Source organism: Mchenga conophoros, linkage group LG10 (genome assembly GCF_057382185.1).
Source record: "Mchenga conophoros isolate Kocher_MC1m ecotype Shallow Benthic linkage group LG10, M_conophoros_male_GT1.1, whole genome shotgun sequence".
In the NCBI taxonomy this organism is placed as follows: Eukaryota; Metazoa; Chordata; class Actinopteri; order Cichliformes; family Cichlidae; genus Mchenga; species Mchenga conophoros.
The window spans coordinates 31,451,367-31,474,858 of NC_140535.1; the positions used below are offsets into that span (position 1 = coordinate 31,451,367).

The window sequence follows — 23,492 nt, forward strand, 5'->3', positions numbered from 1 at the left end:
GCATTATAGATTGGCATCTAATCACGTCCAGAGAGGGCAGAAAGAAGATGAAGGTGGGAGATGTCTGATGGTGGTCACAGCAAAACGCATTATCCTGATTATTTGCTTCTGTTTGTTATGGTGAAACGACAGCTGGGTTTCCTTTGCAGGAAGTGTGGCCTCAGTACACTTAGAGGAGCTCCTCCAATTAAAGGGAACCAGCTGAGGTGGTTCTGGTATCTGACTAGGACACATCGGGGATTGCAGGGATGGACTGCTGGACGGGATGGACGTCCATCAAGTCTACATACATCTGCCAGCAAAACAAAGAGTCTCCAAACATCAAAGAGCGAGGAGGTAAAGGTTCTTTGGCAACGCTTATCACCTTGACTTCTTATCTTCAGCCTTCACCTGCACCTGGTAAAGATGCAGAGCTGCAATAAAATGAGTCTGTGTATCAGCTGCTTCCCCATTGCCATGACGATGAAATTCCAGCATGAGCACCTCTTCAGTCATTTGAGGATACAGAATAATGTAGATGAGGAAGTAAGGTTTTTCTTTTTGTACCTGAAGTCTGTGAAGCTAAAAAAAAAAACCTATTAAGGCAACACTTAAATCAGTATAGCATCAGGTGAGTTAAGTAACAGACTGGCCTACTCTAAAAGTAGATTCTATCACCACACATTATCCCCATAAACTTTGACATGAATTTCTGAAAAGAAATCAGTGAAACTGTTTAAAAAAAATTACTATTTTTAAAAATTAGTTGATCTCTTAAATTGTAAGAAAAACATGTAAAATTGCAGAGCTGTAGCTCTTTGATTGTCCTGTCAGAAAATTATATTTTATTTATTTTTACAGTGTATCATTGTTTAAAAAAAAAAAAGGGAAAAAGATGACATTTTCTGTCATTTAAATTTTTTTATCTATTACCTAAATATTTTGGTGTATCATGGGGGAGATCTTTATCAGTAAAGATAAAGCTGTAAAACTTATAAAAGTTTTCCACAGCTTTTAAGTAGGGCCGGATTAGAGTCTTCGCTGATCTGGCCCCCAGCCCTTATGTTTGACACTCATAATCTAAACCAGGGTTGGGCAACTCCAGGCCTCGAGTGCTGGTGTCCTGCAGGTTTTAGATGTCACCCTGGGTCTACACACCTGAATCAAATGATTAGTTCATCACCAGGCCTCTGGAGAACTTCGAGACATGTTGAGGAGGTAATTTAGCCATTTAAATCAGCTATAAATTTAAATCAGCTATAAATGTCACCACCAGGAGGTGGTGTTAAAACACCACCTCCTGGTGGTGACATTTATATCTAAAGTTGCAGAAGGAAATTACATAAAGTACCTTTAAAGCTCAGTGGGGATGTAAAAGCTTTATCTACCTAACCCCTCCAGTTTAACTCCAGACACTGGATTAATGTGTTCTGATCGGATTCCACTGACTGGTCTAAACATGAAACACTCCTAGTTATGACGCAATAATAGGCATGGGTCAAGTAGAGGTGAGGTGCCTGCATTAGGCGCCAGTTGTGGCATGAGTTCAGGTTTATTAATAGGCTTAAACACGGGCCAGCTTTAGGGCTTAAACTTGGCCCTGGGTATGAAATGCTGCAGGTTATTACTGGTCCTGGGTCACCAGATGCTGCTAAGAAACCAATCCAGCCCCTCCTGTTACAACATCTGCCATGACGTTTTGATTCAGACATAGCTCAGTCCCAGCCACCCAATCCCACGGCTGCTTATTCCACCGAGAAGAGCTAAAAAGAAACACAAATACGGATCTCTGTTTTCTAGTTGTGACTCTATGCTCCCATCATTCATAGCAAGAAGCTGTTAAACAAGAAGTGCTTTCAAAGCCTTTAGGACGTAGCTGCCGAGGAGTCTTTATGTATGCCCTGTGTGTTCAGTGCACTGCTCGGTGCCTTCTGAGCAGTTTTAGTTATCTAGCTGCAGAGCACGAACCCATTGCTTCCTGCTAAATAAATGTTCCTTTAACCACTCAAACATTTATTTCTAGTGGAAATGTTAAGGGGAGAACATGACCGCTTGGCAGGGTATTTCACTTTGACTCTGTCTTAATGGACTCTTAAGTGCACAGAAGAGCTTTTTTGCTTTAAGTTACCTGCAGCAAGCAGAGAATTATGGATAGCAACAATAACGTCCCGTGTTTCCCTGCCAAGAAGGTTAGGTTTGTGCTGCTGTGAGTCAGTTTGTCTTTTTTTAGCAGGATGAGGTGAAAACTACTGGGGCACATTTTTGTGAAGGCTGGTGGATAAGTGGAGTGTACTGAAAGGAATTTGGAAGACAGGAGGCAGCGACCTCTCCGGGTGAACAGTGAAGCCAACAGTTGGACGCAACTACAGTTTCTGGAGTGGCCACTTGAGGCAGACTGCAGTGGTGAGCCAATCCCCATGGACTTTCGTGTTAAAATGACCGACTTTAGAGCTGAAATACAAGTTTACAGCTCAGTATGAAGAGATATCTTTGTAATCTTTAGGCAGATTCCGCCTTCATAATAGTAATTGCACTTTTGCAATTTTTTAATGCACCTTTTTCATGAATGGTGTACTGCTGTGTACGGATTCCTTTGATTAACTGAGTTCATATAGGGCTGAAATCCCAAATGTTCCCAATATTTGGGATTTCACTCCTAATTTTACAACAAAGTTGGCTCACCACTTTTTTACAGTCTCTAACAGACTTTGCACACATCCAATCACAGCATCTTAGAGGGAGGTGGAATGGTGCTGCTGTAATATTAGTATTTAAAGGCTCTTTTAAAGTTCCTATCCATAGCTCCACTACATAGTGGACCTATGGATCGGATGCTGTCTTTTTGTAGTCCCAATAGATTTCACAGCCTTGAACATTCAAGGATTTTGCAGATTTGCAGTGAACGAGCTTGTTTTGTCTGGCTCATGCAGGAAATAATATAGAAGGGAGAGCCACACAACAACAGCTTCCACCAAGCCAATTTATTAATCATAAACTGAGAAAAAGAAGAAAACTGGTGCTAACCTACAACCAACACGCAACTTAAATTAGGGATGACACGCAATCAAGTGGAAAGAAAACCAAATTGGCTGCCTGAAAAGTTCCAGCCTTCCAGGAGAGAGAGCCATGTTGGAAGGAAACAAACTTAAATAGGCTCCAGGTGAAGTCCATCCATCAATCCATCCTCTTCTGCTTATCCAGTTCAGGTTCATAGGGGTTAGAGCCTATCTCAGCTGGCCCATAGGGCGAGAGGTGGGGTATACCCTGGACAGATGTCTAGTCTGTCCGGTGACATCATTTCCTGTTTTAGAAGGGAGCAGCTCTTAATTAGGACCTGAAAAGGAGGAAGCAAAGCAGGCCTTCCAACCAGTACTGACAAAACCAGCGCAGTCACCAGAACTAAATACATAACAGCAAATGTGGGAAACTAAACGGCGTGCTAAACTACAAACTCCAACAGTCCTAGTAAATAATGTTTATTTACTAATGACACATGTTTTCAGCCATTTTATCCCACATTTATGGAGTTGTACTGGGGTACAGTAAATATAATGAAAATCATTATTTGTGTAGAGTTTAAAACACTCTTCCAAAATACTAAAATTACTAAAGTTACTAGTTGTTTTAATCTGGGAAAAGAGCTTTAAACGCGGCTCGTCCATTTCCTATATATGGAATAGGTGACGGAAATCTTTAGGACATAAATATGCAGCAATTTCTCCTAAATCAAGGACTGAGATATTATTTTTGAAAAAAATAAGGCTGCTTAAATGAGAACTTCGATTGGTAAATATGACTATATAATTATTTATAATAGAAATATCCATGGGCCTTACTGAGCTATTAAACTTAATACTGATAGATTAATTTTTGTCTACTGAGTAAATAGTAGAAACTTAACATTTCAAGAACTGATTTTTCAAAATCAGCACATTTGGAGGACTTCTAATGATATTTCTTATCGCTTCTACGCAGATGACATTCAGTTGTATATGTCAAGCCTACAGTTACATATTACAAGCCCAGCACGGGTTAGCAGACAGTCTTCTCCGACTCAATAAAAAACAAGAGCCCTCGTTTGGGCCCTGACAGATTTTGCCTGATGGAAATTTTAGGTCCCTTTGCCACTTTTCTTAAATGTTCAATCAAGAACTTTGCAAGCTCACATTAAATCTCTGGCTCTCTCATAGTTTACCAATTAAAAACATTGCCAAGTTGACTTCCACTGTGTCATACTCTGAATTGAAAATTATTATTTATGCCTTTATTTTGTCACGTTTGAATTATTGTAATTCTGTTAAAAAGCAGCTAAAAACTCTTTGTTTTAAAAAAAAACATATTTTTGACCTCTTGTTTTTATGCTCCGGCAGGTTTGTTCTGTAACACTTTGTGATATTTATCTTGAAAGGTACAATATAAATACAAATTTTGCTTACTTGCTAGCGACAGTAACAATATTCAGGTTCCTGTTGTTGACATTTAAGCCTAGACTAACAGCTTTTAGTTATTTGTCATCATATTTAATCCTCATTATGGGCTCAACTCACCACCTTCTTGCTTTTTACACTCCTCTTCATTTTCATTAAGTTGACCCCCCCCCCTCGCCAACACCAAAACAAACTACTACAAAATGAAAGTGCAAGGCAACACATTTTATTTCAAAGGCCTAATTGGCGTTAAGGTACAGCATATTAAATATTGTTAGTCCAGAGACAGTCACCGCAGAATAACATACCATTCTTTTCTTTACATGATACATTCAGGCTGACTTAAAATGACAATATTTTACAAATCGTTAATGTAGTGCTAACATAAAAAAGGCTGTTTACCGAGTGTCTCGTTTTCAATGCGAGCAGAGGTTTTCCCTGCTCCGTGGGGCAGACTCTGAGTCCGTTTTGTCTCCTTTAATTTCTAAAATCTTGCCGTCACCCCAACACCCAATTAAGACACTTCATTTTAATCATGTTTTCAGCGGTTACCTGTAGTTACTGAGTGCTAGTAGCATCTGTTAGTGTTGTGATAGTTCCTCGAAGAGCTGTGTAACAGAATAATATATTTTACATCCCTGCACATAATGTTATATTTTAATAATAAATATAATAAATAAAAAGTACAAATATCTGAATAATATGGAACCATATCATTATGAAAGACATTTTCTGTCAGTAATACATTGCAACCAAATGCTGGAAAACAACAGCATGACTCATTTTATAAAATGCAAGGGCAAATAACACGACGTCGGTAATATTTGCAGTTTGTAAAAAAAACAACAAGATTACTGTCGCGACCAGCTGATAGCAGTCCCGTCGAGCCGACATCTGCCCTGCAACGTTTCGACCCACATACATTCTGTTGTTCCTCAACACTCGAGCATCATTCTCAGAGTCAAACCTGCAGCTCTCTGTATTCAGTCTGGAGAGATCGTTAAGTTGTAGCACTGGTAAAGTGTTAGTGTTGCACTGTGGAAGAGTGGCGAGTGTTGACAAACTCCTCCTTGAATCCCTTTGCTGCCGCCCTGGTTCCTCCTTCAGTAATTGACTTTCCCGGGAACCTGCACGTTCACTCCACTGTAGTCCACCATGTACATGGGCCACTGCTGCAGGGAAGAAGCATAATGGTGGAGAAAATGATTTCATTACTGCAAAATGTTGCTGACCTTGCCTCTAAACCTGTTTTAATATTACATTTCAGTACTTACAGTTGAACACACAGTCATCTACTGCAGTTTAAGGTGTTTTATCGACTCCGACTCCATCAGCGACCGGGGTTTCCTGCCTTTTCACGCCAATATCTTTTGGCTTTTTTCTAAATTATCCAATTTATGCCAGCTCTCTGGTTTGCTTAGCCTGCCCATTTGTATGGAGGTATCACCACAGATGAAGGACGTGCCTAGTCACTAATTTACTCCTCAGCCTCCTAGTAGACGCACCTGTGGTATCAATTTCACAATCCTACGTCATCTTGTTTTGAAGTTATCGCATTAAGAAGATTGAGAAAACATGAACTTATGGGGAGAGGACCATCAGCTTTTTACTGATCTGATATTAGATGTGCTTTAACCCAATAAGGCGAAGTGTATCATATTTGACCCACGAGTTTTGAGACCTCTACATCATCATCCCCTTAAATGATTTTATTTGTTTAAAATAAACAAACTACGAGGAATAAATTATAGAGAAATGTGGGATGTAACAAAAATGAAATTAATGGGTACAAAAAGGTTACACCCCCCCCCCCCCCCAAAAAAAAATAAATCAATCAATCAATCAAAAAACACCAACAGTGCCATCTTTGCCTTCTCCAGTTCACAGCTCCACCCCTCACTAGCAGCTGAACACACCAACAGTCAGTGAGCTGGCGTAGCATGATAGACTTTGCATTATGAAGCAAAATGCCAGGGAAAGGCCGAGGATGCAATAAGCCTGCATGCAAACAAGACAACCAAGTGGTAGCAACGAAGCTGAAACAACCTTTGCAAAGCATCGTAAACGCCGACATCCTGGTCTTTGAGGGATTTGAGAGGTCAGTAAAAGTTCCTGGTACAACGACGCTGAACCATTAAACAGTCACCACATCATTTAACTGTTACCTGGCTGCTACATTCTCCATTTGTTCAGTTATCATTGTACCATTGTGGTTCTGGCTAGTTAACGTGTGAGCTGGGACATTAACAGGGAGCATCAGTTTAACTATTTGTGTCTAATAATGTGTTGTTTCTAAAACATCTACCAGACATTAAAGGGATAAATATGGTAAATATGCTACCAAGTCACCAGAAGCACAGAAAACAAGCAGAGCTGTAGCTCTCGCAGTTATACATGAAGCCTACGTGGAAGTTCAACAAGGAACTCCTGTCCTATTTCCTGCTGCCAGGATCTTGTTCTGTTATGATGGATCATCGAAGTTTTCCCCGTTTCCCTCGTTATCAGTATTGAGTTTGAAACTTTACATCCTGACATCCCTGGATACAGCGTGGCTAACGTTAGCAGTGCTAGCTGTGTTCCTTTCCTCCTTGTGCGCGTTAACACATCGTGTCGTCAGAGTCAGTGACACGGCTGATATATAACCGCTCATTTTCTCAGTCAGTCCTGAATAGCTGCGCTGCTTACCTTCCACTTTGCTAAAACCGCTACTATAAACCTACCTGTCACAGGAAGAGAGGCTGTGCCACCTGTCGGGACTGGTGATGGCTGCAGTTACATGTCAGAGGCTGCCGTCTGACAGCAGCTAAATGCTCCACATACACTGCACTTAAGCTGATACGCATTCTGTTAGGCGTCTTAAATGCTTGAGTTTCTCTGACTGATCGAAGCTACAGTTAAGTCGAGGTAAAGGGGGGCTTCCTTATTAAAGTGCATTTTTGCCCTAACAGCAGGCCAGCATGCTGTAGCTCTGAAATCAAAGTGTATTTAAGGTTTTTAAGAGTCTTTAAGGACCTGTGTGAGTGAGTAAGAACAGAAGAATAAAGATGTCCTAGTATTCATCAACTAGCTTATGATTTCATATGGTGAAGAAAATATATATTTTATTTAATGTACCATCACTGGAATCTGATTGCTTGATATTCCCAGGTCGGAGGAGGCAGGCACTTGGTTGCTCTCCTGGACTCTCTTGCGTTTCCGTCGATTAGTGGAGGCGTCTGTTCCTACTGAAGGCACAAAGCAAAGGCTTTTACTCTGGAGGCACACGCAGCACAGAAAGCCTCACTTCCATCAACAGAAGGTTGTTTGTGTAACACTTACCTGTGTTACAAGCTTGGCTACAGATTTCTGCAAAAGGTCTGAACAGGAGAGAGAAAAGGCCGGGTCATTTTAGGTGATGTAGCTGCATTTTTGTTTCTTTAAAGATACAATCTTTTTTTTGTAACTATAAAAAACATTCCTGAATTCTAATTAGCCCTCTATTCAGACTGCACTTACTTGATACCTAGAGAAAAAAAATCCCTGAATTGTGCACGATTTAAAGCTTTGCCTTCATTCTTTCATCATAGCTTAACTGCTTGGATGTCAAAACGTTGTTTTCTATTTCATTTTATTTACATTTGCTGTGGAAGATTTATTCTTTGACATCTTAGAGGCTGGATTTAAATCCAAAGCATAAATAAACCATAATGAGCTTAACTACCGAGAAGCAAAACCCTAAATTCCCGCTGAAATGTACGGTGCAGCGACGGCTAGCGCTGCTGAACATTCCGGTGTCGCTGCACTCACTGTAGCTGGCTCTTGATGTTGAATGTTATTTTATCTGCGGCTTGAAGGATTTTCTCCAGGCACACGATGTCGTAGGTGTTTGGGTTTCGGAAAGGGATTTCGTCTGGAAGGCCACTAACTTCTATAGACTCTGGACTGCCGCGGATTAGCTTGTACGGGACCACGACGGAGCGATCTAAGCCCAGAGCCTCACCTAAACAGAACAAACAACAACGGCACGATCAGTGTGACACCTTTTCTTTTCCTGTGAAAAATAAGAAGCATGCAGGCACATGTTTTCCCATGAATAAAGAAACTCATGCCTGTAACTGGCATACTGTAGGTATGAAACGTGCATAGAAATGCAGCGTTCTTCATTCATTTTGATAACAGCAGCTAAAAGTTCTTAAGCAGAGGTGCAGGTGCAGCATTATTACCCTTTGAGATCTTTTATTATAACCTGAACAAAGGTGGAACTTCATACACTGCAATCATCACAGTAATAAGTTAGCAACCAAAGCGTGTGTTAGCCTGGCTGAAGAAGAAGATGTTTGTCTGCTCCCAAGATCGCTGACTGCGGTTGCTGTCCGTGGTGCTGATTCAAAGCTGGAATGATCCTACAGATGTTACTGATTATTGCTACATGACAATATTTTATAACTTAAATTTGTTTGTGTGTTCGTGTGAGCGAGAACGTGAGGTAACGTGTTTGCTGAAGCACTGCGTGGTGGTAAGGGCCCAAAATGAAAGAGCGTATCAGCCTATCGCAGAGCTGTTACACCTGTGGTCCTCAATAAATAAGAAGTAAGAATGCTGAAATTTGTTAGGTGCACAACAATTCAACATGTGAAGTTTTTCTTTGCCACACAAACTAAAATAAATCAGTTTGCACTAAATCTCTCTATAGACACCACTTTGATAAGAGGTTTTTTATTGTTTACCGTGCAGACTTTCCACCCGTGGACCCTATGCATGTGGAAATGTTGTATTTTTAAGGCACTGCTGTGACATTAGCACCGTTTTTGTTTTGTTTTGTTTGTTTTTTTTCCTCTTCAGGCTTCTATACCAAATTGTGTGAAGCCTGTATTGAAATTGCTCCACAAAACTTAACAGCCACGTTTCATGAGTGAAATTTGGAGCATGCATTTATAAGACTTGCCCCTAATTCAACAAGTAGGACGAACATTCTGGATTTAAATTTCCAGCCACACGTCTCACTTATGAGGCTCACCCTGAGCAATAAGGGACGTGTTGTTTTTCTCCTGTGTTGTGAGAATTAAACTGAACACGCCCACGACTTGGACTCATCATGCAGAAGAAACTGGTTCATGGTAAAAAGGTTATCCGTCTTGTACAGATAACAACAGCTCCACGCTGCGGATCTATTTACCGTATTTCTTGTTGAAGAGTTCCTTGACTTGCTCTCGAAGGACTACTTTCTCCCCCATGCGGTTAATGTCGTCATCATCTGTCAGGAGGAGAGAATCGGTCACAGACAGCATTCAAAATAAAAGCCGCAGCATTTATAATGGACGCTATCAAAGCATTTTCTCCTCACCATTTATTGAAGCGTAGGCCTTCTTTAGTAAAGTGACTCGTCGAGGTGCTGATGAAGTCAACGAAAAATATGTTTAGTAACATTAAATGTTGTTTTGCTCTCTGTGATAGATGCTGCGTAATAAATCAGATGTCATGAAAGCAAAGCGCAGCGTGCTCATACCTGGTTTTGGAATAAGTCCTTGAAATGGTCTGCATGCAACACAATGAAACAAGCACAATGAACAGAATTAGCCGACATATATTTAAAGACAGTAATAAATATCCAAGCCATTAACTGCAGGAAGGAAGACCGATAGACAGATATGGATCTTATTTGATGAAAACATTTGAATTTGTGCATTTTGTAGCTTGTTATTTTGGTTTAGCACCACAGATGAATATACTGTGCATCATTACCAGTCAGAATATTAAACAGCTCTTAGAGTGATCAGCATTTCTCACCTGGTGATGGTGAAGCTGATTTTGTCAGCGACAGCCAGGATCCTCTCCAGGTTCTGGGAGCCGAAGGTGCAGGGCTTCCTGAAGGGGATGCCGGGGGGAAGGCCCTCGATGATGACCGAGTCCGGGTTGTTCTTGATCCTTTTGTAAGGCACTTGGACGGGGTACTTGATGCCCAATGCCTCCCCATACTTCCTGTTGAAGAGATCTTGGACCTGCTCTCGCAGCGTGTTGGCCAGGTCGATTCTGGACAGCTTGGACTCCAAGCACTCTGTTGACGAGAGGACGAAGACGCTTTAAAATATGTCATCTGGCTTTCAACGTCAGCGAGCAGAGGCAATTCGTGTTTAAACAGTTAACGGCAAATCTAAGAAGACTGATGCAGCTCGACCGTACCTGAGAATCCAGGTCTCTTGGATACAGCCGCAGTGTCCTCCGTTACTTGTGCTGCATCCTTGGCATCCAGCTCTTTGGAGAAAAACATTTAAAGGTTAAACTTTTGTCGTCTTAAGACTTACTGAATAAAGCAAACGTTAGGAGCTTTGTCACAAATAAAGAGGAGGCAGCTGCAGAAAAATCCCTGCAAGGACTTTCTGTTGTTCTTCAAAGGAGCCGTTTTAAAAATAGCCTGTGAACTGGATTTGACCATAAAACTTCAACCGTGTATTGCAGAGGACAAAACAAACATATCAAAATTTAACACTGCATATGTGTGTGATTAGTTTGGGTTGAAGATGCTGCTGATGAGAAAGTAAGTATAAAAAGAGACAAACCTGAATCACAGATCGGGATGGAAGGCATCTCTTGTTTTACCTGCTCAGCTAAGAGCTCGGGTCTAGAGATGAGCAAAAGATTGTGACGATATTTACAAATCAGAGAGCGAAAACTGAAATAACACACACTTCAACGCACCGCTACACTCTCCAGATGACTTTCTATATATAATTATTTCTCACCTTTTGATAACAAACTGGATCTGACTGCTGGCAGCCAGGATCTTGCGTAGTTTGGCTGCTCCGAAACAGTTGGGTCTTCGGATAGAGATTCCCTCTGGCAGCCCGGTTACATACAGATCCTCAGGGTACATCTGGAATTTGGAGTACGGCACCTTGGTTGGTTCAGGAAGGCCCAGGGCTTCAGCTGAAGAAGGAAAAACAGGAAAAACAAGCACAAAGCTTATTGATCTATTTCATTCAAGTCGTCTTATTCCAATTCATCTCATTTCTTTCCGTCTTCTGAAATCTGGGGAAAATTGCAAAAACACCAAATTTGTGTGACAGTTTTAAAATGGTAAATGGCCTGTATTTGTATAGCACTTTACTAGTCCCTAAGGACCCCAAAGAGCTTTACACATCCAGTCATCCACCCATTCACACACACATTCACACAGACTGGTGATGGCAAGCTACATTGTAGCCACAGCTGCCCTGGGGCGCACTGACAGAGGCGAGGCTGCCGGACACTGGCGCCACCGGGCCCTCTGACCACCACCAGTAGGCAACGAGTGAAGTGTCTTGCCCAAGGACACAACGGCCGAGACTGTCCAAGCCGGGACTCGAACCGGCAACCCTCCGATTACAAGGCGAACTCCCAACTCTTGAGCCACGATCACAGCAATCCTTTATTGCTGCTTTTAACCAAGCAGCAATAAAGGAGCTAACATGAAAGTGTCGAGTTGCATCTCAAATGGCCATCTCAGCCTGGCTCGACAGTTTTGATCTCTGTGGTTAGTTTACGCCTTCTAACAGCTACAGAGAGAGGGTCACCTTTTACACAAGTACCCTTACTGAGGCTCAAGTGGGTGATACAGGCGGCTATAGCTGTGAGGAGTCGCTGAACTGGACTTCTTGCATTTGTAGAGTTTAATGCGGTTATCTCACAAATATTATAGCAAGCTGTGCAGATTAATTACACTAACAAAGTCCAAATGTTTGTGCATTTTTGAGTGAGTGAAATACTCCTGTTACTCTGTTCTTAGAGTAACACAAACATATGACAGATGGAAAGATGAAAGTTTATGGTTTTGTTCTGTAGTTCCAGGCCTTACTGAATACAACATGATTGCTACAATAGGGGTTAAAAATTAAAAAAACAAAATAGAAAGCAAGTTTTATTTGAAAGCTTTTGATCAAAGTCCAAAAGAGACAACACAAAAAGCCAAGGCAGTGACATTTATTTTGTAAATGATGGCCCCCATAATTTAAAGTCAACACGGGCAAAGCAGGATAAGCTTCGGGGGGCATCTGCACCGTCTGCACCGTCCCCCTGTCACTCGGTCAGATCCGACCCTCGTTTGTCACACCGGCAAACTAAAAAGCTACACGGTCACATGGCTACACCCACCATGAGACAAATGTTGCGATAGCACCATCCATATTTCTAAACTCAAGGAAATCTATTATAAAACGATAGCTTTAAAAACTAAAATCAAAAAATAACAAAAACAACCCGATTTTTAGCTCGTTTTCAGTCTCATGCTCACGTTGCTTTTCCAGACACATTAACCTAACGTGACGTAGAAAGCTCATCCAGCTCACAGGTTATTGTAATGTGTGGATGGACAGGCACATGTCTCGCCTCATCTGTCATGTGCTCATCAGTCCCTCAGCCGGCTGAACTAAAACCCTTTTTAAACTAAGAACTGAAACTTTTCTTTGTATTTAAAGGGAATAAGAAGAACTCGTTAATAACTTTGAGCATTGCCGTGTTAAAATTACCCATACGAACAAATACCCACACTCACTCTTAGCGCACGCATGTCTATGTTCAGAGAGTCGCTGGCGTGCTGTGACATGCCGCCTTCTAAAAGGCGACTAATACTTTGTGTCTTTATGCTTTAACTCCTCTGATGTGAAAATGAGATTCTTCCTTTTCATGCCCCATCCTTTGCCCCACACTTAACAGATTCATTCTCATGTGCTGAATTATTGAAAACCTTAAATGTTCCAATATTAATATTCAGATAGATTTTAAATTGCTGTACACTGGTTAAGGAGAGATCAAAGTCTTCCTGCAAAATTTATAGCCCTGGCATAACTTCCTGCCCCCGCTGCGGATGAGGATAAAAGCTCCCCCGCTACAGGTAGCTTACCATACTTAATGCTGAAGATGCTCTCCACTTGTCTCCGCAGCTGAAGAATCATTTCACCGATGTCCTCCACCAGGCTCCCTGCTGAAAGAGTCAAGCAAATGAAAAATGAACAGCTTTGCGCCGAGAGCGCCGAAAAAGAATTATTACTTGGGGTCGACGGGGTTAGGCAGCTTCCCACCTGTGAACATTACTACATCTCCACTTGCCAACTTCAATTTGATAAATTCTACCTGCCCTGCGCTGACCCGGTAATGACAAACTGACTGTGTCATTACCGGGTCAATGTAGAGTGTGATACATTAACCGCAGATGGATGTAGGGAGGCAGAGTGGTGAAGGTGCAAAAATGAGACTAAACAGCAAAACAGAAATATTTCCAAAGGTGAGGACGCTGGGTTAGAGTTTTATTTAATTCTAATCTGCCTCTTTGGCAAGGTTACAGACAATCACACAGTGAGAGTGTGGGCCAAATGCACTGTGCAGAAAAACATCCTGAATGAGTCAGTCCACCCTACCTTCAGAAGATCTTCTTATGCTCTGCGGGGCAGCAGTGGGTGACAGAGCTTCAGCTGCAAGATGTGAGAAAAGCATGAGAACAGTGGCGCACGGCTACTGTAAAACATTTCTATGACAGTTTATCCAAAGATGCACGGTTTTATTTGTGTCAATCAATCTCTTGAGTCGTCACATTGTTGCTTTACTGCATCAGAGACTAGCGCTGGTCCTATTCTGACTTGAGGCATGCCTAACATCATTGTGCAGCAATGATTACATCTGTGAAGGCTAAACTCTTTATCTGACACCTCATGTCTACCCTCAGTACACACAGGGGATGGACAAAACAACAGGTGCAACATATGAGACTGTGATAATTCAATGTTATTGTCCATTTTCTGTCAGTGGAATATTACTGTTACAGTAGGGCAACGCTGAATGTTCTTTAATTAATGATTCCAGGCAAACTGCCGCCAAGAACACATATCATACCGCCTGTCCAAGGCCGTTATTCAACATCGCCGCTCAGTGTTAAACATACAAACACGAGAATGGGCGGTGGGGGTGTTGTTTTGCCATTAGCCCAGAAGCAGAGGTGGAAATGTGATTTTTTTTTTCGTGATGTGTTATGTGTGGAGTCTGCAGGGCAGGACTTTTAAATCTGTGATCAACAACAGGAGGAAGAAAGTGGTTTATAAAATGTTTTTTTCCCATCTATCCATTTGTTTCCGTTCATCTGGGGTTGGGTCGAGGGGGGAGACAGCCTAAACAGAGAAGCCCACAGGCGAGGCTGCCGGACACTGGCGCCACCGGGCCCTCTGACCACCACCAGTAGGCAAACATGGGGTTAGTATCTTGCCCAAGGATATTTGGCATGCAGCCAGGAGGCAGCCTGGGATCGAACCACCGACCTTCTGATTAGTGGCTGACCTGCTCTGCCACCTGAGCTACAGCCGCCCCACTTTGAGCGTGTTCTAAGACAACTTAAAGCAATACTATTTGAAAGCTACATCTAGCTTGTGTAGCTAATCCATCATAACATGACGGAGGATCTGTGTAAGCTGTAAAAGGAATATGATGCAACCACAACAGACTCACAACAGAGCTCCCTTTGCCCAACACAACATAAAAAATTCAAAATGCATCAAAATCCAGCCTGTTGAGGTAAAAGTGGGAACAATAATGTAAAATTTAAAAAACACTGTCAAAAGAAAGATACTGTATGTCATCTGTGCTGAAGAAGCCAATGGACAATTATTATGACACAGGAATACTTGAGAGTGGAACTGCAGTTTTGTGAAGATCATCAAGTCAAACCTTTCACTATACTTAAGGGCAAACAGGACTTTTTAAAAAAGGATGTGATTTGTATCTACAGGAAAGTGAACTGGGTATTCTCATATGTGCAATACGAATATGTCATTCATGCAAAAGGGATTATTGTCTTGATCAGACCTATTTTACCTTGAAAATTAATGCAAATTGCCATCATTCAAATACTTTGACAAATGACGGAGGTGCAAATAATATTAAATGTGACTGAGTGCACTTACCTTCATTGTCTTTCCTTTAGAGGTCATTTGTGAAAGAAAAGAAAACTTAAACAAAGCACAATGAAATCAATAAAAGAAAACAAAATGCTTAATGCCAAGATCACTCTGAGCAGACTCTCTGTAGCATTGTAGCAGCACCTCCTTCAGATGTTCAAAAAAGGGCCTCATTTATATGTTAATTTATATATAAGAAAGTTGCACTTGACATTTGGACAATGTAATTGATAGTGCAGGAATTTTCCAGAGAAAGAATAGAGTCCTAAACTTTAAAGTGTCCATTCAAGAAAATGTAGAGGCAGAGATTTCTGCTTCCATCCTACTACAGAATGTGTGAATGGAATTTGATCACAGGAGATTGGAAATCTTATTTTGAAATCTTGCACTTTTAACGAGATTGAATGAAAAGCTTGAATGAAAACTGGTGAAAGTGAAGTGGATTGCCCAGAAACAGAGAAAACTGTTGAAAGCAAAGAAATGCTGCCGTTTTTTTTTTATTTCTCAGTCTAATCTTTAAATGCTGCCAGCTGCACAATTAAATGTCCTTCACCTCCATCACAGCGGGGCAGTCAGAAACCTCAGACATACATCTGCATGCATTTGTCTGCAATCTGAATGACCCCGGCACATTATAGAAGCACCTGGTAAATGAGGCGGGTGCAGTTGATAAAGAGAGTGGCGTCTACTCAGATGTTCTTGGTGACCTTACTCTATTAACCTAAGGTTTAAGGGAGAGAACGAGTTCTATACGGGGAGGAGGATTTAGGAGTCTCAACAGGACCTTTGAGGAAAAGTTTGGTCTCTCTAAAACTGGACTAGTGGATAAAATTACTCAAAATCTGCAAATATGCACCATGCATCCTGCTAATCACTGAAACGTTTCAGTTTGGACTCTTAAGGGCAAAGGGCACACAATTAACAACCGGCTGAAGTGTTGTAAGACAGCACACACCTATGAGGCGATGTTTCCGTGCAGCCGGTGCTTCGTAGGTGAAGTGGGAGCACTTCAAAAACCGCCTACCTTCTGAATTAAGGTGAAACAGAAGCCCCAGTCTGTTTTTGAGGATATTTGGTACAAAGCAGCTACTTGTTACGCCACCCAGCGTCAGCTCTGGCTGCAGTGACACAAATTGAAATCAAGCACAGCCTACCAAGATGATTAAAAGAGAACCTTTAGTCTAGAAAAAGGTCTATGAAAATGAACTAGCTGTAGCATTAGGAGTCAGTGCTGTAAGGCGTCCTGAGTTATGTGCCATACGCGGCCTTAGGATGGTCTGATGTCTACTCTTTCACAACAAACAAACATTTAAAAAACAAATATTTAAAAAGGCAAAACAAAAAACACACACTTCGGTTGGAGTCCGACCACGCTCGAGCAGTTGGTGCATGTAAAACACACTGACAGTTATGCGCATGCCCAGATTTTAAAGCTAAAGAGTATGTTGACAAGCTGCAGTCGATGCAGGGTGCATTTCACAGATCGTCGTTGTGAGGCTGGAGGAAGAAACAAGCTACAGTAGGTCAGAGTTGGGGAGAGAAGGTATATTTAAGGTTGTGGGAGTGGCTAGTAGTGATTGGGGAGGTTTGGTCATAAGGAAGTGGAAGAGTGGAAGATAAAGAACGTGAGAAAAGTGGTTTCATACGTGCTGTGGCTTAATTAGCTCCCTACAAAACAGTATGTGGAGGCCTTGGTAGGAGCTGGCATTCCAGGAGCCACAGTGTGAGGAGGGAGGCGACAATGGAGGTGTGGGCTGACGGGGAAGAGGTTACCTGCGTGGTTTTCCATTGAGTGGTGGGGAGCCGAAGGAGCGGGGGGCGGGGCAGACGAGGCAGATGGAGCAGAGGGCGAGGCTGTGGCTGGACACGGTGCGGCGGCGACGGGCTCGGCCACAGACTCGCTGGGCTCCTCCCCACTCGTGCCGGCATCTGGAGAAACAAACAGTATTCACACCAGGTTTTCAGTTTGTGGTGCAACGGAGACAAGAGAGCAGCAGGACACAGTGGAGCTGCAACACTTCTTGCACTGCTGCTGCATTTCTGCTGTTATCTCAGCGCTTCCTGTTACTGATGTTAGCTTGAAATCACCCAGCCTTGTTTTTCAGTGCATTCATTTAAACAGTTGAGAATTTAGGGCAGGAACTTCATGCTTTTTAACTGGGCAGGGGAAGTTGAACTGACAGAACCAATCACTTATCCTCCACCCTCAAAGTCTTTAATCTTGCAAAACCAAAATATGTTTGAAGGCTTCCATGGAAGCATGAACCTCAGCTAGTGCTTTCAAACTCTTCACACACCCAACAAAGTTCCCCTTTAAAACATTGCAAACAAGCTGGATTTAATAGATTGATCCTTTATTTTTATTTTTTTAAAACGTTTTTCACAATAATGAAACTACGTCTTAAAATTTGTCCACACAACAATTATTGGGAGGCATTGGTGCGCATGGTGAGATAGAAAGGAGGATTACTGGGGGTCTTTCACTTACTAAGCAAAAGTGTAACTCACTACACTGTGAGGAATTAAATAAAAAAGAAAAATGAAGAATATATAATGAATCTGGAACTACAAACATGAATGAAGCTTTATTCTTTTTAAGTTTTTATTTTAAATGTCTGATTTTGCTCAAAACAGCAGAGCTTTGACTCTCAATGAACGAGCCTTTCACTGAGAGACTCAAGCAAAAATTGTTTTCTTTCTTTTTTTAAAACTTTAAAATCGAATAAGAAGAGTAAATGCAATAGCAGCCAAGGCTTTCTCTTCATTTTTATGATCCAAGGTTGGCTCCCCCTTTTCTAATTGTGATTCCTCACTTTGGCTGCATTTGAATTTATCCAAACAAATTTGGGTATCAGATTTGGCTACTGACAGAAAGCGCTCACCCACAGGAACCGACTAATCAAAACTGGCAAATGCAAAACTGTCAGGCGAACAAAGGAGTGAAAGAAGGGGAATCACACACAGGGACAGCACCAACGATGAAAACAGTCTCCAGGTTTCTGTGTCTCTGTGACTTCTATCTCAATGACAATGCAAGAAAACCCGCGTCTGCTCCAATTGTATTTTTCTACGAGTGAAAAAAAGAAACGAATCTCAAACTTAATGGCAGCCAAGCGTGCGCTCGCTTACCTGGCACCGTAACTTGAATGATTTCCCCGTCTGGAGGCTCTGTTTTAATCCTCCTCAAAGGAATGCAATCTCCTGAAGGACCTGCGGGGATTGAACAGTTCATTCTGCACGAGTTCCCGTCAGCACTGTGTTTTATGGTCGTGTAAAAACAGATTTAAGCAGACGATAGAACGTGTTGGAAGGGATCAGACTGCAAAACGCGATATGAAAGCGACTCCGGGGGACGGGGGAAACCTTTGTTCAATACTCGGGGCTCAAATCATTTGTAACTTCACACAGCCGAATATCACAGAGCGTTTTTATTATGCTGAACTTCATTTATTAGCACGTACCTGCTTCGCACTCAGCCAAGGGACTCACACAAGCACTGGTTGATCTGTGAGGTAAAATCAAATAGAAAAAGGGTGATTTGCAAATATCTGCAAAACACAATCATTAAAAATCCTTTTTTGTGGCGTATTTTAAATCATCTGTCTCCTTTAAAGGGAAATTAAATGACTTCTGAGCCCAACACCGGGGATCTTTAAACACTGGCTATGCAGGGTTTCCACACTTGTTAGCACCACAGTCACAACCCCAATGGCAGAGATTCCATACACGTTAACATTGATTCATGCAGTGCCATCCGCCCACTATAGTGTTTATCGCCTATTGTGCGGTGGCACCGACAGACAGAACCGCTGAGCTGCACGAACAGAGGGAGACACCGGGGAAGCATTTCTCACTTCTAGCATGAAGGGATTTAGACTCAGGAGTCAGAGCTTGTCATCCGGGGTCACTGGTTCAATCCCAGCTGCTCAAAAGCACACATCAAAGTGTCCTTGGCCTAGATGCTTGCCTCAAATTGTTTCTTTGCACCAGGTATAAAGCGAGTGTGAGAACAGGCACCATATTAGTACAAGGAACACGTAGCATGTTTATACCAGCGGGAGAGAATAAAATCATAAATCATCACTTGCTTTAATTATTGATTGCTTCATGGAACAATAAATATTACGTGGTTCTTTCTTTTTTACTTCTTCTTTCAAACTTCTTCATTATTTCATGTGTAAAAATGGCTAATGGATAACCATTATTTTTAATAACGGCTCGATTGTCCAGTATATCAATTAGAAGGTAAATATAGTGTTCCTTCATCATCATCATCATCATCATCATCATCATCATAATAATCTTTTCTTAACTCTTTTCTTAGTTAATATATACAATATTACAAATATATTATCAAGTTAGCCTTGCTGTTAGCTGAAATTAGGTAACCTGGGTTGGCTTGTGAGGGATAGTTTTTAAAAGAATTAGCTAACTTCTTGGCTGAATACATTATTCTGATGATGTAAGAACAGCACCGACACCATATCAGATCGGCTGCAGATCATCTGCTTCCATCCTACCCTCCACCCCCAGCGTCAACCAACAACCCTCTGCACGTCCTCTTTCACTGCAGGCATGAATTTTCTCTGTGGTCCTCTTTTCCTCTGCCCTGGCACCTCCATACTCAGCATCCTTTGACCAATATATCCACTATCCCTCCTCATCCTCAACGTCCAAACTGTCCTAGCCTTTGTCTCCAACCGCTCAGCCTGAGCCGTCCCTTTGCTGTACTTATTGTCCATCCTGGTGACTCCCAACAAAAATCTTAGCATCTCCAAGTCTGCAACCTCCAGCTTGGCCTCCTGTCGTTCTAGGAAGTCGAGTCAGAGGCGGCAAGTTGAAGTAGAAATGTCCAGTTCTGCTAATGTACTCGACAGACAGGACGCAGAGAAAGAAATAAAAATAAAGCAAAGTGAACCGAACATTAATCATGTAACAAGGCCCGTTTAGGAAACAAAGTCCCATCATGGTAATGTAAATGTAACTAAAATCCGTAAACAGCGGTTTAATTATTATGAGTAATACCACTGAATGCAGAGGCACAATTTGGCTGCATGCCATTAAGCTCAAATTCCAGCACTATAAACAACGTCTGCAGGGTAATGCCATGTTTGTGTGTGTGGGCCACGTTCTGACCTGCTGCTGTGAGGATTGCTGACCAACTCGGCTGTGGTGGGCGGGATGCTCAGATTGTCAGGGAAGCTGTCTTCGGGCGTAGAGCCCAGGTCGTGCTTGCCCTCCTCCCTTGCAATCTTGCCAGCAGCTTGAACAAACAAGATGCAGAAGATAAACAAACACCGCACGCCATTAGCGAAGAACATCTGTGTGGTGTAAATATATAAATAAACTCATGGCGGAGCGCTCTTTGGTTACTGTGATAAAGTTTAAGGGTCTTGACAAATATTTTACAGCTAAGGTCACTCACAAAGCACATATGGAAAGCTACCAAAAACAATTACTTTATGCCAAAAGTTCTCCTTTGAGAAGATGGAGAATATTCATGTTTAATGAAAATGAAAACGAACCAAATTTTCTCTCACTTTTAGTCATCGGTGCTTAAAAGTCACCAGCTGCAAGCATGAGAGTCAAGCTAACTGCGTACTAAAGGGAACCGTGATATTTAAAAAATAAAATATGTTAAATAATTGGGTGTTTTTTCATTTTCTAGGTTTTTAAGCAGTTGCAGACTGTCACAACCTGCATGTACTGCTAAGTGATAATGTGGTATCACAGTAGCCCAGTCGTGGACCAATCCAAATAATACCTATGAGCTCACACAGTGGGGTTGCTGTTTTAATGCATTCGTCAGACAGTATTAAAAATGGATTTTGATATTCGGCAACATCTTGTTATGAGGACTCGAGATCAGCTTTTTTCACCATCTTGACATTTTGAAATGGGATGTGATGGTCATTGGCTTGTGATAGCTAGTGAGCATATACAGGATTCTCCCTCTTTCTGATACACAGGCCAACATTTACTAATTTGGACTTAATGTTTTATTCAGTACGACCCAAAATCTCATCAGGATCGTCACTTGAGGGCCATTTGCTCTGTGCAATGACAGGTACTGCCCCCCCTGCTGGCCATTAAAAATATTGTGGGTTTTAAGCACAGAAGCTATCTATGGCTACAACTGATGGGGTCATTACACCCGCCTCACTGGCCGCTTCATGCACCACCGATTACATCATCATGCACACATCCATTTCTGCCGGCCTTTACGGCACAGCTACCCACTGCAGTATTCTCCTGAATGATGAGGCGTCGCCACTCAGACAAAACTTCGGCATCAGCGCTGGTGTAGGAGGAGCGCAAGTCAAACCCAGGGGCAAAGAAATTTCAGAGATTTTTCCACAAAGCGTCATCTTTTCAAGCTGTTGTAGCATCTCCCGCTGTATAATCTGTGAATCTCTGAGCTTCTGTACAGATAAATTATTAAAACGGTGGTAAAAAGTGACACTCATGTCTTCCACACAGTGGCACCAGGTTACAGCGACAGCAGATGTGACGGTGCACACTGCAAGGCCAGTATAACAGGGGCCTAAGGCAGTGAGTAGATCCTATTCTTATGAGGGTTACACTACATTTAAAGTAAGATGCAGCAGGTAAATACACTAGTAAAGTACAAGCACATTCGATGTTTAGGTTCTTGTTGTTTTAAGTATTTTTAGAGACATGACCCCAGCTTCTATTCTTCTAAGAAAGGGGAAAGAAACAAACAGAATCAATCACATTCTTACCGGTAAAGATCCTCTCATCAAACATTCTGGAAGAGAGAAAGAAACACAGGCTGTGAGCGAGTCTGTTTAAAGACCACCTCAGCTCTCAGGACAAAACTCAAGTTGCAAAAAACTGCAGAAGTGGAACATTGTTAACGGCTGCTTTAGCACATTAGCTGCTCTTTAAACAATCAGTCAAACATAATCAAACATAACTGAGTCGTTCCTTTTGTGAGCCCCGAATTCCTCTGACTAAAATTAACTGTGGATTAACTGTGATATACTCCTGGATTGCTTCCCCTTCCTTCTGGCACATACTGCCACTCTCTGCCTGCCAGTGAAGCGTTCTTCTCCTGCATGATCATAATCTTAGGTCTTATTTACTTACAAACTTAAGAAACTACACTGTTGTTCTAAGGTCTTAATAGGGCAAAATATTACAGCTTAGACACCAGAAAGACATTTATGAGTATTTTTCATCATATCATGGTATTTGTATTTGTGTGACATCGTTGGCAAGGAAACCGCCCATGGACCTGGTGTTGAGCACAGTCTTACCTTCAGCTCAACATAACAGAAGAAGTGATTGTGGATTTGAGGAGAAATTCCAGCACACCTGACGCCACAAACAATAAGGGTCAAACTGTGGACTATATGCAGTCTTTTGTATTTTGGGGCTTTTATTGATTCAAGACTGAATTTTGGTACAAACTGTGAAGCAGAGAAAAAAGGCTCATCAACATTTGTTCTGTTTATGGAAACTGTACTCCTGTTACACTGATAAGACCATTGAGACACTATCCATTTATTTTTTAGATCTTTTCTTGAGTCAGATCTATTCCTTTGCGTCATAGTACGGTAACCCATCTTTGAAGGATCGGAACAAACTGATCCAAACTGAAACTGGTCAGGGAAGCTGATCGGTAAATCGCAGCTTAACCTTAAGTATCTGTATACCAGACAGGTGGACGACCGGCTCCATTTCAATAATGACTCCCACTCCTTATGTGGGGATTCGGAGCTTCTTTACTCTGGGTGGACGTTAGTGGTCTCACAGGACAGAGACAACTTTGTCCCAGCTGATATTAATAATCTGAATAAGCTAAAGCAAATTGTGCACATACGTATCATTTATTTATTCATTTTTTAAATTTAGCTCTATTTATTAATTATAGCACTTTTAGCTTTTTTATAGTATTTTTAGTGAGAGAATTTGTGGTTTTAGTGAAGCCCAGATCACTTTTTGTCTATGTGAATATTATCAAGTCTGACGGCTGGCAGAATGGTTGCCTGCTCTTTTAACTATGAATCTATCTAAGGGTGTTCATGTTAAACTGAGGCTGAAGGGAATTTATAGACATTATTTAATAAAGTGTGAGGCAGGTTTAAATTCTGAAGTTGATGCTACAATAAAAAAGGAGCACTAACGAGACGACGCGCGTCTTCATTCCAACCCATTAGCAGTGAAG

The 23,492-nt window shown here is 41.7% G+C and overlaps 1 protein-coding gene across 3 annotated transcripts in view; it reads right to left on the bottom strand.

The window, feature by feature from the left end:
* Nucleotides 1-4,614: 4,614 nt before the first annotated feature.
* gtf2ird1 (GTF2I repeat domain containing 1) overlaps nucleotides 4,615-23,492 on the bottom strand; it is a 43,780-nt gene continuing 24,902 nt past the window's right edge. Inside the window, exons 10-27 of one of the 3 annotated variants that reach the window (XM_085289817.1) lie at nucleotides 22,045-22,070; nucleotides 20,438-20,564; nucleotides 18,763-18,806; nucleotides 18,431-18,511; nucleotides 17,075-17,230; nucleotides 13,775-13,828; nucleotides 13,261-13,341; nucleotides 11,126-11,309; nucleotides 10,943-11,004; nucleotides 10,566-10,637; nucleotides 10,173-10,440; nucleotides 9,892-9,920; nucleotides 9,730-9,777; nucleotides 9,562-9,639; nucleotides 8,193-8,385; nucleotides 7,725-7,762; nucleotides 7,521-7,627; nucleotides 4,615-5,578 (exon numbers count right to left, since the gene is read on the bottom strand). In XM_085289817.1, coding sequence (XP_085145943.1) covers nucleotides 5,510-5,578; nucleotides 7,521-7,627; nucleotides 7,725-7,762; nucleotides 8,193-8,385; nucleotides 9,562-9,639; nucleotides 9,730-9,777; nucleotides 9,892-9,920; nucleotides 10,173-10,440; nucleotides 10,566-10,637; nucleotides 10,943-11,004; nucleotides 11,126-11,309; nucleotides 13,261-13,341; nucleotides 13,775-13,828; nucleotides 17,075-17,230; nucleotides 18,431-18,511; nucleotides 18,763-18,806; nucleotides 20,438-20,564; nucleotides 22,045-22,070 — 1,717 coding nt within the window. In that variant the 3' untranslated portion in view covers nucleotides 4,615-5,509. Of the gene's footprint in view, nucleotides 5,579-7,520; nucleotides 7,631-7,724; nucleotides 7,763-8,192; nucleotides 8,386-9,561; nucleotides 9,640-9,729; nucleotides 9,778-9,891; nucleotides 9,921-10,172; nucleotides 10,441-10,565; nucleotides 10,638-10,942; nucleotides 11,005-11,125; nucleotides 11,310-13,260; nucleotides 13,342-13,774; nucleotides 13,829-17,074; nucleotides 17,231-18,430; nucleotides 18,512-18,762; nucleotides 18,807-20,437; nucleotides 20,565-22,044; nucleotides 22,071-23,492 lie in introns of all 3 variants that reach the window. The other 2 variants (XM_085289816.1, XM_085289815.1) reach the window with 2 other exon arrangements.